Here is a 17931-nt window from a genome sequence, read left to right as displayed (position 1 = left end):
GTTGAATCTACCTGTCATTCCTATCATACACGTTATCGTTAAGTAGGCTACAGCGGCGCCGCGTTGAGGTCTATAATTGGGTAGTGTTTTTTACGTAATGCGATATTGAAAGTATAGGTACTCTTAATTGATAAACTTAAAATAATTATTATACCAGGTAATTTCTAATTCTAATTCTAATATCTAATAATAATAAAGTCGGTTCTGAAACTGTTATCTTGTGGCATGTCTATGTTAAATATTAAATATGGTTATATGGGATTAAGCTTATATTAATTAAATACAAGTCCTTATTAATATCTCTAGGCCACTGCGTAAGCACTTGGAGGGCGAAAACTGCTTCTTTAGTTCCAAGTGCTTTCCGAAAGCAAAACTGCGTTCTATTAATACCTACTTATCATATTCTAGTCTTCAATGAATTGACTTGGTGAACGCTCTAGTGAAGTAATTGTAATTGTAATAAATCAAGTCCTCCTGGATTTTTCTGATATGTTGTTAAAAACATCAACTACATTTTCAAGGAATTATGTTTTACCACAATAACCCCTAGTGTTATTAGGGGGTGGTAAATCTTTATTTTGGAAAAGTTTTTTACACTTATTATTAACATTAATGAATCACTTGTTTCGAAAAGGTAACAAATGACACTTTTTGTCAAATACACTTTTTGACGCAATATTGCTCACAAATTGTTCCTACACAGTATGTAGTTTGAAAACGTAACATATCTCATCTCGTCCCTGTTAAAAATAGACATTGAGTTTTGATTGAGTTAGAAAAGGTAACAAATGTTGGCCATGTTACCTTTTCGAACTAAACCGACTGAATTGGTTCGGCAACGATCGGCTTTCGGCTGACGGTAACGTATTGGAATGATAATATCACGCCAGTCCTTGCAAGTACAGCTAGCTCACTTGACCGTTGTTTATTGTAATACACTCAGTGATGTCGTTTAGTAGCGAGAGTGAAGATGAAATAATACGAAAAAAGAGGAAAGGTGTTGTGAATGCAGACAACTATAAACAAAATTTTATACGAAATGCTAAGGTGAAAAGAAAAGCTCATATAAATCATGTTGGAAAAGAAGTTCCTCAGAGAAAAACAGGAGTAAACTGCGGGTAAGTAAAAATAGTACAGTTTTTAGAGTACAGAGTTAAAGAGATTTTTTATTATTTTAAGCTGTCTAAAGAAGTGTTGCCATATGTTCTCTTGTGAAAACAAGGCGGAAATTATAGCCAAACTTAACTAACTTTCAAACAAAAATGAGCAGGATCTATATCTGCATAGACTCATAGACTCGAATCCGGTGCAAAACATTAGAAACCGTAAGGCATCCGTAGCATCAAGTAAACATAAAAGTTTTTCTTGTAAATACTATGTTTGTAGTAATGACTAATACTCAGAACAAACTTCCTCGTGATTTAAGAGGAACAGCAATATCGTCTAGGCATAATGCTATTGATGGCAACTACCTTCATCGAATTCGTGAATTTGTTGATTCGTTACCTAAAAAAGAAGTCCACTACTCAAACAATATTCAAAAAAATACCTGTCTGCTTCATTCAACATTAAAATTATTCATGAAAGGTTTCTGGAGAAGAATCCTGATATCACCGATAAAATCATAAAATATAACTACTTCTATTCCTGAAGTTAAATGTGTCGATAGCAATTAAAGTAAATTGTATACCCAAGCTTAATCAAGCCATTCAGAGCGATGCTGGGAATATTTATATTCCACTATGCATCAACAATTTACCCATATAAATTACCATCATTCTTGTACTCATTGCGTCGAGTAAGGACGATAAATATACGAAGACGGTTGCGTTTCGATTTAATTTAAGTCTCTTACCACTCCCTAACACGTGTTTCTGGGTCTACCCGTCTTCTAAGAAGACTTACAAACTCTCTCTGATGACGGGTAGACCCAGAAACACGTGTTAGGGAGTGGTAAGAGACTTAAATTAAATCGAAACGCAACCGTCTTCGTATACTTCTATTCCTATTTTAAAGAAAATTTCGATCTTTCGTTTGGCCGACCTCAGGTGGATGTGTGTTCACTGTGAAAATTTAAAAACAAAGATAGCAGATCCATTTTTAAATGAAAATGCTAAAAGGGTTGCTGTAGCTGAGCTTCTAGTGCATAAAAGAAGAGCAAAGAAATTCTACGCAAAAATAGATGAAATAAGCAGAATGTGCAGAGAAAGAGAGGATGTAGTGGCAATAACAATCGACTACATGCAGAATCTGCCCCTTCCCCATATTCCTGTGCAAGAGATATTTTACTACAGGCAGCTATGGATTTATGATTTTTGTATTCATGATATGAAGAACAACAAAGCTTTTTTTATTCATACCAAGAAGGAGAATCATTGAAAGGTCCAAATGAAGTATGAACATTTTTGCTCAATTTCATTGAAGAACACGTACCCTTAACGGTAACTGAGTTGTATCTTTTCTCAGACGGATGCCCCGGCCATAATAAAAACAATACCGTAGTGCGATTTTTGTTAACGCTAACATCAAGTGGTGGTTTCAAAATATCACACATTACTTTCCAATGCGGGGACATTCTTTTAATGAATGTGATCGAGATTTTGGAATTGTGAAAAGAAAACTACGGAGACATGATAGAATATACTCTCATGATGAATATATCTCTCATTGAGACTTCTTCAAAAAGTAAAAAAATTAGTGTTCACAAAGTCGTTGGTACGAAAGTAATCGACTTCAAAAAATGGTGGCCACAACACTATAAGAAGCAAGTTTTGTCAATATCAAGCCATGGCGAGAACATTGCCACTGATAAAAAAGTTTCCTTTCAAGTCAGCAATTTCTATGAGTTTCGATATTCTAAGGAAACTCCTGGCAAAGTAACTGCACTTCCATTTATTGATGGAATAATCCAGGAGTGTTTTGGATTAGCCAAAATACAAGAAAGCAGAGTTAATCTTCCTGACTGCGTTTCATATCCTGCATATTCCGGCAAATTGCCTATTAATCATAAAAAAATTGAAGACTTAAAGAAACTGTTGGTGTATATTCCAGTAGAGAAACAGGAATATTGGTCCCAGATTGTCACATGGCCTACAACAGAGCAAGCTAAACCAGCAGAAGAGGATTTCTAATTAGTGTATAATTTATTAGTTGTATTTTCAAAATTATTTTTTTTTCATATTATTTGAATTAAACTGAAATAAAATAATGATTGCTCCATTTTTTCTTAGACTCGCACACATTTGTTTCGAAAATGTAACATGCAAAATATTTAAACAAATATTCTATTGATATAGTGTACTTTAAGCAATTGACAACCATGGCATTGTGCAAACAACACATCCACTATCAACTCATGTATTTGAAAGATTTTTGTAACTACATCATTTTTGAAGAAAATCAGTTTTTTTGGCTTCCTGTAAACTTTATTTAGGTACATGTTACCTTTTCAAAATAAGTGATTCAATTACAATAACAGTTTTGAAAAACACAAACATTTTGTGAAATTTGTTAAAACCTTTATAAAAGGTATATAATTATATACCTTTTATAACGGATTTTAACAAAATTTTTGTGATACATGGTATACAGCCAGCTACAGGAACTTAGTTTACTTGTAGATTTTGTGAAATCTTACAGTTTATTATAGTTTACGATTTTTCAAAAAGTTTATTGTATTAATGATATCTTCTATTAGAGCTTCTTTCAGATTGTGTTGTTTTTCGATCTCCATCTTGCTGTTGAGTACACCAGTATAGTCTATCAGTATATGTTGCACTGAAATTGGTATTTGACAGGTGTGGCAAATCGACTGAGAGTCCTTGGACATAATGTAGGCATGTGTTGTATCACCTAGCCGCAGCAGGATCTTTTGTACTTTGCAGATGCTGACTTGTTATTTTTTGTTCTGCAGTGGCATTTTCTATATCTGATTTAAGGATGGAATATCTTGTTTCTCCTTTTCCATATAGCTGATCATCAGTCCTATCCGATGCAAATAATGTTTCTATGTAGGATTTCTATGTTTCTAAGATCCTTGGTGGTTCCGAGATAAGTTTTCCATCGCTATCTTTTATGCTGTTGGGCGACTTATTGAATTTGTCCTTTTTTTAACATTGATTTTATTTTTCTTTTCGTTCTCGAATTTTTGGTCTTATGATTTTGTTGATCTGCTGGTATTTATCTGCATTTTTTTTGAATTTACATCTCTCATCCATCATATCCATTATCTAGTCAAAGGCCCATTCTTTCTTCTTCGGTCTATCAGGCTTTAATAAAGGGATAAGAAATAGGTAATTAGATTTTAGAAGGATAAACGGATGAGACATGGTTACTCTTGAAGGAATTAAAACCAAAGCATGGCTCACGTGGGCAGGATTACTTCTTTTAAGTAGACCTATTCTCTAATAGGATTGTGGAAAAGTATCTACCCGCTACGCTTAATGAACATTACATAAAAACTAAAAAAGAACTAACCAAATTACTGGAAAACAAAATATCTAAAACATTGAACAAATTTATGGAATACCTGACAGATTACCAAAGAAGAACACTAACAACACGTTATACCAGGACACAATACCTATCAGTACCAAAAATTCACAAAGAAAATGTACCCCTTAGAGAAGAGAAAATTTTAAAAATAATAATGGTCAAATTAGAGAAGGATCATACATTGACAGCAAAAACCAAGCTGAATATATCAGGTATCATGGAACTACTAACACTTTGCACAGACAATACTAATTTTCAACTAGATAATGATTTTTACAAACGAAATTTCGGATTAGAAATGGGTTCATTCTTATCTCCATTATTAGCAGATATATTCATGGATAATTTCCAACAAAACATTAGGCAAAAACAAGACAAATCACCCACAGGATTGTGGAGATACATAGATTGACGTGTCGTGTAGATAAAATGTAATTTTCATTCCAAGCAATTGTGGCTTAATCCCAATAAACAAAATATTTAATAATAAAGTAGATTTAGCGCAATAAATCAATATACACGTTATACCGGAATTATATGCACTTTAAGCTATAAAAGCGTTTTTGTAAGAAAATATTCGTACGATAACTGAGACACGTTTACAAAGAGATTAAGGTCGGACTGTGAGTAGCGACCGAGCAGTTGTGAGGATAACACGGGTAGCTCTAACAGCAAACGACCTACAAATTCAACCATTAAGACAGCTCAGTCCTTATCCGAGCTAAACAAAAAACAAAAAATAAAATTCATTGTTATAAGTTATACACTGCACACACCTTTTATTAATGTAAGAAATGTATAAATTTAAAAAGAGAGCCGTAATATTTTGGTGTGGCTACCACTGATCTGAATAATGTAAGTATCTAGAAAAAGGAGTCAAAGAAAGATCTAACGTAAGCGATTCTAGTCAAAGATCCGACAAGGAATTTATCAAAATTATGGAGATACCGAAGAATGAAATAAGAAATAATTAGCCAAGGATCTAATAAACAAAATCTGATAAACTGCATCTCCTAGCGTATTCGTAGAAGACTTAAAGAAGGTAAATGAAAAACAAGAAAAGCTAAGATATACGTAGGCGGTCTGATAAGTACTTAGCCTCACGTATTACACGTGTCTAGTACATAAGAGAAATCTTCTATCGTGTAATATAGTCTCTTAGACGGCTAATGTCAAAATTTTAGCCAAATCGGACTCGTAGTTTTGTTTAGACTGTGTACGGTGACTTTTTTCCTTCAATGGCAACCCTCAAAAATTGGTTTAACGAGTTTCAACATGGTCGCACGTCGGTTTTTGATGAGCCACACCCAGGTTCCCCGAAATCCGCTACCACGGAGGATAGCGTGACATAAATCCACGATCTCATATTGGCAGACCACCGACTGAAGGTACGCGAGACAGCTGAGACAGTAGGCATCTCAAAAGATCCAGTATGTCATATCCTGCGTGAAATTTTGGGTATGAGAAAGCTGTCGGTGCAATGATTGACACTTTTGCTCACTCCGGACAATAACCTTAACCGTGAGAAAACTTCTTCGCAGTATTTGACATGTCCGAAGAAGGCGAAGACTGTCCCATCGGCCAGAAAGGTGATGGCCCTCATTTTCTGGGACTCACAAGGAGTGATCTAAGTCGACTACCTGAAGAATGGCAAAGTGGTCAGAGGGCTCTACTAAATCGAATTATTTGGCCAATTCGACCCCATTTGGCGAAGAAAAAAGTGCTCTTGCACCATGACAACGAACACGCTGATGCCTCCGCTGTTGCCATGGCAAAATTGGTCAAATTGGGCTACAAACTGTTGTCACATCCACCACATTCTTTAGATTTGGCCCCGTGTGACTTATTTTTGTTTCCAAACTTGAAAAAGGCAATCGCCGGACAGAAATTTAAGTCGAAACAGGAGGTCATCGTGAGAAAACTTCTTCGCAGTGTTTGACGTGTCCGAAGGAGGCGAAGACTGTTCTATCGGTCAGAAAGGTGATGGCCCCCATTTTCTGGGACTCACAAGGGGTGATCTAAGTCGACTACCTGAAAAATGGCAAAGCGGTCAGAGGGCTCTACTAAATCGAATTATTTGGCCAATTCGACCCCATTTGGCAAAGAAAAAAGTGCTCTTGCACCATGACAACGAACACGCTGATGCCTCCGCTGTTGCCATGGCAAAATTGGTCAAATTGGGCTACGAACTGTTGTCATATCCACCAGATTCTTTAGATTTGGTCCCGTGTGACTTATTTTTGTTTCCAAACTTGAAAAAGGCAATCGCCGGACAAAAATTTTAAGTCGAAACAGGAGGTCATCGCCGCCATGGAAGCCTACTTTGCAGATCTCGGGAAAACGTATTTTTTAGACGGGTTAAAGAAATTGGAGCATCAATAGGTCAAGTGTATCGAGCTAAAAGTAGACTATGTTTAGAAATAAATCGTTACTTTTTCAAAAATGACCAAAAAGGAATAGCATCTAAAGAAATGCGATAATATTAACGAAGCATACTTTATGGAGCGCTTCAGAACTTTTTACTTTCTTAACAGTCACGTGTCAATACACCAGGCCCTATCAGTACTAAATACACCATAGGTGGATATTCTAAGCTCCGACACGGAGCATTTCAATATTAAAAAACAATCGATTACCGACATCATGAACGGTAACACAAGAGGCCTAAACAACAAATATTGGAATAAATTAAGGAACCAAAGAAAAGTGAAGACAAACTAAAAAACAGACAGTGAGAAAATCGAAAACCCTAGAGAGAAAAACAAATATACTAACAGAGTATAGTTCGTAACTCTACAAGTCGACAAACACTGCTAATCGCCGCGCTGTGTAGGCCCCAAGGGGCGAGGACCAATCAACAACAACAGGACCCTCATCAAGACATCCTACAATAAAAATAATAAAAAACATTAAAAAACGGCCAAAAACTAGGCCAACAAAAAAGGCGGAAGCCACCTAAAAAAATGTATAAATGTTGTGTATTAATAAAATAAGTAGTTGACGAGAACACCATTTAATTAGTATTAAATTGAAACCGTACAACTAACAGTAACAACAGCTAAACTTCTAAGTCTACTGGCCGCCATGTCACAACAACCCTTCTTGACATATTACCCACCTAAGGAATATTTGACACTAGCATGGGTACCAAAATACATAATAAAAACAAAAAACCCGGCAAGTAGGGCCCAAACTCTTGAGCAACAACGTTGGTGACTGGACTGGACGTAGACCGGTGTGGAGACTTGGGGTCCAAGCAAGTAATTTTAAATTCGCTGTCAAGTCACTAGAGGATATCAGGAACAAAGCGCGTCACGCTGTCCTGAATTTGCATCGGTTAGGGAACCATGTTGGAGTTCTATTACCCAGGACTCCCACATGAAGTGCATTTGGCTGATAGTTGTGCTTCTATCGCGCATCAGAGTGCTATATTGAGGGGAAAGTGGTGGTCTGGAGCATTAGAGCGTGGTGGAGTGACTCCTGTTTTGAACTCGAGTTAATACACCTCGCTCCAATGAATTGTTACATCCGAACGTAATTCTTAGGGGTGAACATGTCTCACAGGCTGGGTTTACTTAAATTGCTTGCTTGCTTGCACGAACGGTATAAATGGACCGTCTCTCGTCCCAAGCAGCAGTGATGTAGTGAACAGTGTCCCAGTGATGAAGTGATCTGGGGGCTCGGGAGACTGAGATTTTAAGATTATTTATCATTCACTATAAAAACAAACCTACTATCCATTTAATAACTTTTAGCCGCAAATTTCAACATTTAAACACTCACTCCAGTGTTTAATTTGTTTAGTGAAAATTTGGGACAAATGCTTACTGGAATTAAGAAGACCCTTTACCAAAAAAGATCCATTGGAGAGAATTCCGCAGTTTACCCATCACGTTATATATTCTAATACAGTGTGGTCCAACCTTTTAGATGTTGCGAGCCGTATTAAATTTGAAATTATTATGAAGGGCCAGAGAACTCGAATCGTTCAAAAAAAGTTTATTTTAAAAAATAATATACAAACGAAATATTATTTACAAATTTTTTATTATGGTTTACAATTTACATGTTATGTTTAAAATTTAACATGAAATAAAAAATCAATGGGATATTTGAGGCAAGGGTTTATCCTCTACTAACTTTTGCACATCTATATCTATGCTATGCTAGAGTCTAATACACGCTTCCAGAGAATCGTTTTCCATGCGATTACGTGTTTAAAATTTAATATGCTTCAAAGCAGAAAATGTACTTTCACATATATACGTACTACCAAACATTGAATATAGTTTCAACGCAAAATTACGAAGTTTAGGAAAACGATCCTTGGAGACTAACTTGCAAAAGGTACTGTTCCAGAAATGAACATATTGTTTTAAACTATAAAATAAAAAATACAATTCTTTAGACTTTTCTTAGTGTAGTATAACAAATAGTCACTTCATCAAGTTTGTTAGCGACTGACTGGCGTCCTCTGGCCCTCTTAAATATTTTTTCACACCTAAATAAAATAGGAGTAATCATCACGCATCAAGTAGAGATTTATATTTATCAGTTCATTCTCACACATCGCCCTTGAGGCATGTGAATTTTTAAACACTCTCAATTCACGTATTAAAAATTTCTCTCCGCAAAAATGGGGCATTTTTCTCATACATACGGGTTTCTCTTACGTGTTATAAAGAAAGAATTTTTTGATATTGTATAGTACGCTACGGCCGTGTTGGGCCGCTCTACTCTAAAAAGATTTAGTTATAAATCGATAAACTTAAAAGTGATTTTATTTCTCTGGAGCTATATTTGCTCATATTAAGAATCCTTATCCTTCAACGGTCACTGAAGAACCAAACCTATGGAGATACATCCATTCACAAGTCCTTTGAAGTAAGGCTTGGAATCAAAAGATTTCCAACCCTCGAATGTGGGTAGCCAGTTACAAGGCTCCCCCACAGGTACTAATGTCTTCATTTTTCTTTGCTTGAAAAAACGATTCGGACTGTAGCTCTCATTGATATTCTGCTGGAGCGGACACAGCTCTAATTGGTATTCTGCTGATTGGTTCTGGATGTTGACTCCCATTGGATTGTTAAAAAGCTCAAGATCGGGTTTTACCTAGTGCATCAAATTCCGAAAACCTTTCATCGAATTCTGTTTTTATTTCTGTAAGAACTTTTGCAAACCTCGAGAAATGGACCATGGTTTCTTCTTGATTTATTTCGAAACACGCAGGAAACTGTGTGGGGTTGTTTATTTTCATCAAAGATCAAGTTTTTTACGAAATGTCTTAATTTGACCAACCAACTGTACTGTCTTATTTTTCCCCTGGAGTTGTAGGTTTAATGTGTTCAAGTGAGAGGTAATGTCTGTTAGAAATGCCAGTTCATGAAGAAATATTTTATTCTTAAGCTTTGTTATAAATACGTTCGTGTTAATAACAATTTCCGTTTCAAAAAACAGTAAGATCTTTTTTCTTAAAAAAAAATTTCTAACGCATTTACGTGCACTCAACCATGGTATCTCTGAATGTAGGGGGACGTCCTTATATTCAATATTTAATTCCTCCAAGAAAGAGAGGAATTTTCGTTGTCGCTGAGCTCTGTTTCCTCCTCTTAAGCTGTTTACTATCTGCACTACAGTTTTCATAGTATCGTTGATTTTAATTATCTTTCCGCAGAGAGCCTCTTGATGGATAATGTAATGAAACATAACACAGTTAACACCATTTTCCCGCAAAAGTCCAGCCAATCGCGTTATGCGTCCCGTCATTGCTTTTGCTCCGTCGGTGCAAACGCAAGAGCACTTTTGAGAACCGCCTATATTTTTCACAGCGTTACTAACTGCTTCAAATATATTTATACCTTTGGTCTCGTCTTCCATGTGGTGCAGTTTTAGAAGTTCCTCAGTTAGACAAAAATCTTCACTGATGCATCTAACAAAAATTGATAGCTGATTTTTGTCAGTAATATCAACAGATTCGTCCAGGGCTATGGAGTATAGTCGGTTCGCTATATTTACGCGGGTTTCGGATTAAAAATTTTATTGTAAGTACCCAGTTTTAATTACCTGCTCTTTGGGAAAATATCAACTGGTCAAATGAAATGAAAAATAATCCATAACTTTTTTTAATTAAATAATAATGGAAAATCTTTTATATAATTGACAGTATAATAAGGAGAATTACTTCATTAATGGAGTCTAATGTGGCTAATATAAACCTAATAATAATTTTATATTACACTTCACACAGAAAATATGGTCTATGTATATTTGTTCCATGGAGAGAATTTCTAATGAAAAATAAAAAAATTTAACTTGCCAACAAAAATGAAAATCAGTCATTACCATCAAAAATATCATAATCGTCATCATCATCACGGTCATCACCATTAATTGTTATTATGATTGGACTTATTTCGTTTATTTTATTTTCACGAGTCCACCAATCTTCTATTAGTTTCTCGCACTTGAATATACAGTTGCACCACACTTCTAATTGAAAGTGCCTTTCGCCAAGTTTCCCGAACTGCGTCGTCGCTATAACCGTTAGGCCCAATATGGTTGTCATATTATTGTTTTGCTATTCCCCATATATATTCGATAGGATTAAACTGGCAATGATACGTAACTTTCAATAATCTGATCCACAACAAAGGTTTTTGGTTTTGCGTGGATATTTGCCAAGCGTAATAATTCTGATTTTAAAATATGTTGTGTAAATGGTATACGTTCCTTTGTCAACCATTCTTTAATTTTATTAACAGTCCAAGAATTCGTTGGACTTTTGTTTAATACTTCAGAATGGTAAGGTGCATTGTCTAAAATAATTACGCTGGGCTCACTTAAACCTGGGAGAAGTTTTTCATCTAACCATTTTACAAACATTTCTGTGTTCATATTATCGTGATAATCACTTGATTTTGATTTAGATAAAAATATTAAATCAGCACCTTCTATAAAACCCGATTTCCCTCCTGCATGTAAAATTATGTGTCGCTTCCCTTCTCCATCAGTATGTTTGATAGACTTTACGCTATCATCTTGCCATATTCTCTTGGTTGCACCCCTAGAAAATATCCTTTCTTCTTTTAATTTAGAATATTTTCTTAGGAAGTTAATTCTTTTATGCACAACAGAACTTCTTTCACAAAGGGCTTTTCTGTTATCCTCCTTTTGAAATTTGAAACCCAAATTATGTATCACTTGCCATAGCCTTGTTCTGCCAATTTCGTCAAATTTTCTATCTTTTAATTCCGAGAGAATTGTATTTAAGGTCACATGTTCCTTGTTGGTTCGCATTCGATAAATGGTATCACGAATTTCAAATTTTTTTCCATCTGGAATATCTTTCGTTTTCAATGATAGGCGAGTTTTTCGGTGATCTTCTTTCGGCTGTTCATTATTGCGATTTTGTAATACTCCTCTTAGTTTGGTTTCACTAATTCCTAGAGCATCACATACGCGTTGTTGAACAGACATTACCGAGTTTAAAGGACCGTTATTTTCTTTTTCATCCGTAAAATACTTATGTACACTACAAATTAGACTATATACATCTAACACACGTCTAGGCATTTTTAAATATTCCCACCAAACATACAATGTCAACACTGGCAAAGAATCAATTCAACTGCAATGTTGTAACAAATTTATACCTACCCTAATGTTATTTTAATGTATTTTAAAATATGACCATTAATGCAGTTTTTACCTAATTTTCTGAGAAGTCGTTTACTGCAACTGGTTATCAATGAGTCATTAGCATAATTTTGTTAATCCGAAACCCGCGTAAATATAGCGAACCGACTATAGTACAATCACGAACTATGTCGACCATTTTTTTTTAAATACATGAGTATTCAGCTCATCAACTCTTCTAGATACAGTTTGATGGGAAACTGAAACACATTCAAAATTTTTGGCCATCTTTTCATCTCCTAAGGATCGCGCTATTTTAACGGCACACCGCTTGATCATTTCTCCATCTCTAAATGCTTTTTTACTTTTGACAAGTTTTATATGATGCTACTAAGCTTGATGATTGAACAGTCGGTTTTGTAAATAGAGATTTTTGTTTATTCAATTTAGCTTTAAGTTCTTTTACAAGAGAATTGCGAGCTTCACCTTGATATTTGTCGTATTTTGTTTTGTGCTGGGTTTCATAATGCCTACTAATATTGTATTCTTTTTATACCGTGAGTACTTGTCAACAAATAATGCATTGAGGTTTGCCATTTAATTCGATTGATTGATTGATTTGGAACAGGTATCAATGACAATATTTTTGAAATGTGTTTGCGGGGGCCGCAGTTTAACGAGCCTCGGGCCGCATGCGGCCCGCGTGCCTGAGGTTGGACCACACTGTTCTAATAATATACAACTACTAACTACTCAGTTATAAAAAAAAAACGTTGCAGCAAGTCGCTAACTTAATAAAGAAAAAATATCAAACAAAAGCAGACTATTAAAATAAAATAAATACAATTTCCAGAAAACTATAAATTTATTTCTCGTAAAGCAGTGGAGTTACATAATGGATTTAATTAAAAAAAAAACATAAATGCACTCACCTGCAATAAAAATATATTCTATTTGCTGCAATTTTGGGTACGTAGTTTCTCTTTAATAGCAAACGTAATCGGTGTTTACTTTTCATTGTTATTATTTGATTTAAAGTGACAGTTGTATGATGTAAGATTTGTACTTATCTTTAAGTAAATTAACTATATCCTAAAATATATTCACCGAGTATTTTACTATTCGTGATTTTAGTATTAAATGAGGTGGACCTATTTTACTTAAGTTAACAGTTCTTAAGTAAAGGCCTCAATTAATTACTTAACCAGTACGTAGTAATGCTTCAAATTTAAACTTAAGTGACCTTATAAGCAATACATACCTTCTTATAACGGTTTCTATAGAACAATTTGCGCAAATATTGTAGTCAAAATCTATATGAAAATTATATGCATCCTCCTACATCTACATATTAATTTAATTAATGGTATTTTTTTCAAGACATTCGTCTTGCATGTTTGTTATTATATTGCGCAAATATTCAAATATGTCGTATTCTATATCCGTTTTAATATCCTGATATTTCTTTACCTGTATTTGTTTAAAGCTGTGTTTCTCAAACCTCTTGCCCCATAGACCACTTACCGTTATTTTTGATTCCATAATGTCGATTTATTCAAAATTTATGTGCAGCCTCAAAATCTGCATGTTTTTGCAGTTTATTTCTTTATATTTTCGTTAGCAGATTGGTAGCACTGCTAAAACCCCTTTTCATTAAGTAGGAAGATGTAAAGGCTATCAATAATAAGGAAAAGACAGTTAAGATTTGATTTCACGTACAGGGCGCCTGTGCATCCGCTTATACGTATTTAGGCCTAATAGGCCTCTTCAGAACGGCTTTCACAGTCGCTCTGAACGTAAAAATAAATATTTTCTGTCTTAGGAAGCAACTCTAACATGTCTTCGTATAGACGCAAATAGCGACATCTAATATTAAAATCCCGTAAACTAATTTTCGAAACCAAATTCAGAATTTTGCTGTAATATGTGCCTTCTAATAATTGCAAGGCAAAACAGACGTTGATAAAGATGTTATTAGAGACATGGGAAATCTAAAAATTGCATTCCACAACATATCTCCTCAACTAAGCAAAATTCTTAGCGAATTGGTTTCTAGTACTCGTACAGAGTATATCGGAATAAAAAGGAAAAGACAGTTAATAGGCCTCTTCAGAACGGCTTTCACAGTCACTCTGAACGTGAAAATAAATCTTTTCTGTCTTAGGAAGCAACTCTAATATGTCTTCTTATCTTTTCCCTTTTATTCCGATATACTCTGTACGAGTACTAGAAACCAATTCGCTAAGAATTTTGCTTAGTTGAGGAGATATGTTGTGGAATGCAATTTTAGATTCCCCATGTCTCTAATAAAATCTTTATCAACGTCTGTTTTGCCTTGCAATTCTTATAAGGCACAGATTAAAGCAAAATTCTGAATTTGGTTTCGAAAATTAGTTTACGGATTTTATTATCAATAATATTTCTCAAACAGTCCAAACTGCAAAATAAGAAAGATGTATTGCTTTCTAAAACCAGAACTGTTGATAACCCCTTTCTGAAATCCACATTAAGTTCGTCGTTAGTGCTGTGTACGACAAGTTGTGTCTGGATTATAACATCCATTTATGCAATCTTATAATATTGATTGATACTGTAAAACACCTCCAAAAAGTACCAAACTCAATCATTTCGAGAATCAGCGCAATTCAGTGTGAAGGAGTAATTTATGAAAAGCCTCGTCATTACTACGAATTTTGTTAACTTTATTCTCTAACTAAAGATATTCACGTAAATCCAAATTAGGACAACTCTCGTTCTAACATTTTGTGACCTTTACAGATCTATTGTGCTTTTTTTTGGTACTTTAAGCTCCTCATTCAGCCCTATCCTCTTAGTGAGCTTTTACAACTTTAAAAGTAGCCTCTTCCGTCACGTCCATACGGCTGAAATGCTTATTGAGCCCCACTATCTTCCTGAGAAAAGGCTAGAGCAAATTTCAACAAAATGATAAGAGTTCTATGTACCAGGGATTTAAAACTGGAACTAAGAGTTAGGTTGGCGAGGTGCTATGTTTTTTCGACTTTATTCTATGGAATGGAATCTTGGACCTTGAATGCGACATCAATGAAAAAACTGGAATCATTTGAGCTGTGGGTGTACAGAAGAATTCTGAAAATATCATGGACAGAACACGTCACAAACAAAGAGGTTCTGGGAAGGATGAACAAAGAAATGGAAATTTTAAATTCAATAAAAACAAGAAAATTAGAATATCATATTACACGTGGAGAGAAATACACCTTGCTCCAACTGATTATGCAGGGAAAGATCCAAGGAAAGAGAAGCATAGGGAGGCATAGAATGTCATGGCTGCGCAACCTGAGAGAGTGGTACGGATGTACATCAAATGAACTTTTCAGAGCAGCCGTCTCAAAAGTCCGAATAGCTATGATGATTGCCGACCTCCGCCTCGGAGATGGCACTTGAAGAAGAAGATCTTCCTGAGAGTCTATCGATTGTGGATCAGTAAGGTGGCTCTGAATTTGGCTGAATGTCCCTTAATAAACTGTTATCTTTGTCCTAGTGCATTTCTCCATCATTCCAAAGACTTATCTTGTAACCATTTGTCAATGACCTCATTGGCTACGTAGACTAGTGACAATCTACTTCGATTTCCAATCAAGAGACTACTGTAATCTGTTATTAAGATTTTTAGCTACTAAAGGTTGTCGATTAATAATGTGAATTGAAAATATATTGGGTATATTTTGTTTCAAATAACTTTCACATAAATATGCCATAACGATCGAATATAACCAGTGTTCCATTTGTTTCTGCCGTTATCACATTTGATAAAGGGTTCGCTTTTTTCAATATTCTTTGAAAACATTAAATATTGATTTGCCTTTTGTGTCTGTTTCCAAAGTTTTCGCAAAAAGAGGTTCTTGAATTTCTTGGTACATAATAAAACGAGCATGCCAATAAAAGTGCTTTGTTATGTAGCAAAGTTGAATCATCCAACTGAATTGAGAAATGGTTTGTTTGCATTGAAGGACACGAAATCTGCTACTGCATGGCTTATTTTATCCATACGTCTTTGAACGATGTTTTGCTCAAAAGAATTATTTTATGTATATCATGTGGAGGCTGGTGTAGAACAGTTTTTAACACGATATTTTCTGTAACATTATTAAATTAAACAAATCTTTACCTACATTATTAGCGTGGCACCTTCTTAGCTGATCATCTAGTTTGGATGGTTTCACATCCTCATTACTTAAGACTTTGTTATCCAAAAGTCATATGGGTAGGTGTTTCTTTCTTTCCCTTTTTTCCATCTTCTAGATTTAATTGCAGAGGTCACTATTAGCATTTATTGGTAAATTATTTTACTAATAACTGTCACGTTGATGATATGCCTGATTTCACAAACACGTGTAGAAGAATGGTGAGATAATCAAAACACACCCGTCTATATTTATTTCGTTTATTTCTCTCCTCTTTATATATTAGCTTGTCTTGTTTATTTTTTGCTTCCATATATTTTCTCCACTCACTCTTCTTCTTTTTAACTTGTACTTGAAAGGACGTATTCCTCCTTCTTGTACTTTCATTAGTTTATTGATTTATATTGACTACTCCACATATCTTCTTTGCTATATAGACTTTATCGTCTATACCAAATTTGTTTTATCATCGCCATGAGTTTATCATGCTTCATTCAACAGACGTATACACTCACCTACAGGCTACCTCATAGTTAAAACCCAAGATACCTACGAGCAAATGACGTACCGCTTCTATTAATAAAGGATAAACTATAACATATAGGTATAAAAAAACAAAATTATTTTTTATTTTCTCAAAATCAACTTGTCTTATTTTGTTCTTACATTTAAGTTTTCTTTTAACAAATAACTGAATTATAAAATAAATTTGTTTGGCTTTGGTTTCCTGTAGTCTTGCTGATCTTCTAATTTACCACCATAAGATATCAATCCGTAATCCGTGATTGTACATACATTGTACAATTGTGTTCATGTTTCTTACTGCTTTTCTAGAATAAATTTATTTGTCATTATTGTTTTATTATCAAAGTTTACAATGTCATAAATTTTTAAAACAAATAAATTCAAATTTAGGTTTAAAACAACTTTCCTTGAACTTAAAACAATGAAGAGAACGTTGTAAATAAAAATATGAATATAAAGGCAATGAAACAAACAGGCTGCCTGTAATCTACGTGATTTACGATACCGAAATGCAAGATAGAAGAAATTAATTATGCATGAATCTAACTGTGCCAAAAGAGGGATTGTAGATAAAAAAACAAGGAACTTTGCTGTAACCAGCTTTTTGCCACAAGCAGCATATACATATACAAGATCTTCAAATCACCGCACATTTGCAAACCGTGATCTTCTCAAGTTCTCACTATGTGTAATGAGAGTTATGGAGTAAAAACTTTAGGTTGCGATTCAATGAGTCGATAAAGAGAATTACAGAGATTTCTTCCTTGGGTTAAGTAAGAAAAAAAATCCTTTACAATCCTTGTTAAAATTATTCAAACAGCTTTTTGATTGCAGACCTGTGTTATTATTTTACCCTTTCTTCCAACATCACCTAGAGATATAGTAACAGAAGTAAAAGAGAACATCAACCCAATAAATCACCAGGATATAATAGCACAACAAAAAAAAATAAAAAATAGCTAACACATAAAACCAAGATTAAGAATTTAATAAATACTGCCTTCTGGTTAATATATGTTCCAAGATTTCAGAGAGTTTGGTTTGATGTTAATATGATAATTTGCGGTTACATGCACGTATTCTACGGTAAAAAAATACAAAGAAAACCCTT

The 17931-nt window shown here is 34.6% G+C and overlaps 2 protein-coding genes across 4 annotated transcripts in view; both read right to left on the bottom strand.

Moving 5' to 3' along the window:
- Positions 1-7287: 7287 nt before the first annotated feature.
- Positions 7288-10371, bottom strand: LOC140450436 (protein FAM200C-like). Its single transcript, XM_072544077.1, has 2 exons — positions 9993-10371; positions 7288-7379 (listed from the first exon to the last, which is right to left on the bottom strand). Exons 1-2 carry the CDS (start codon positions 10369-10371, stop codon positions 7288-7290), a joined length of 471 nt encoding a protein of 156 aa, XP_072400178.1.
- Positions 10372-16902: 6531 nt separating this feature from the next.
- Rabex-5 (Rabaptin-5-associated exchange factor for Rab5) overlaps positions 16903-17931 on the bottom strand; it is a 90505-nt gene continuing 89476 nt past the window's right edge. For all 3 annotated transcript variants that reach the window (XM_072542790.1, XM_072542789.1, XM_072542791.1), the window contains one exon: positions 16903-17125. The gene's annotated coding sequence lies outside the window, so the exon portion shown is untranslated. The remainder of the gene's footprint in view (positions 17126-17931) is intronic.

The sequence above is a fragment of the Diabrotica undecimpunctata genome, chromosome 9, assembly GCF_040954645.1.
Source record: "Diabrotica undecimpunctata isolate CICGRU chromosome 9, icDiaUnde3, whole genome shotgun sequence".
NCBI classification, from domain to species: Eukaryota; Metazoa; Arthropoda; class Insecta; order Coleoptera; family Chrysomelidae; genus Diabrotica; species Diabrotica undecimpunctata.
Note: the sequence above shows the minus strand (reverse complement) of the source record. Positions and strands in the feature narration are given on the sequence as shown.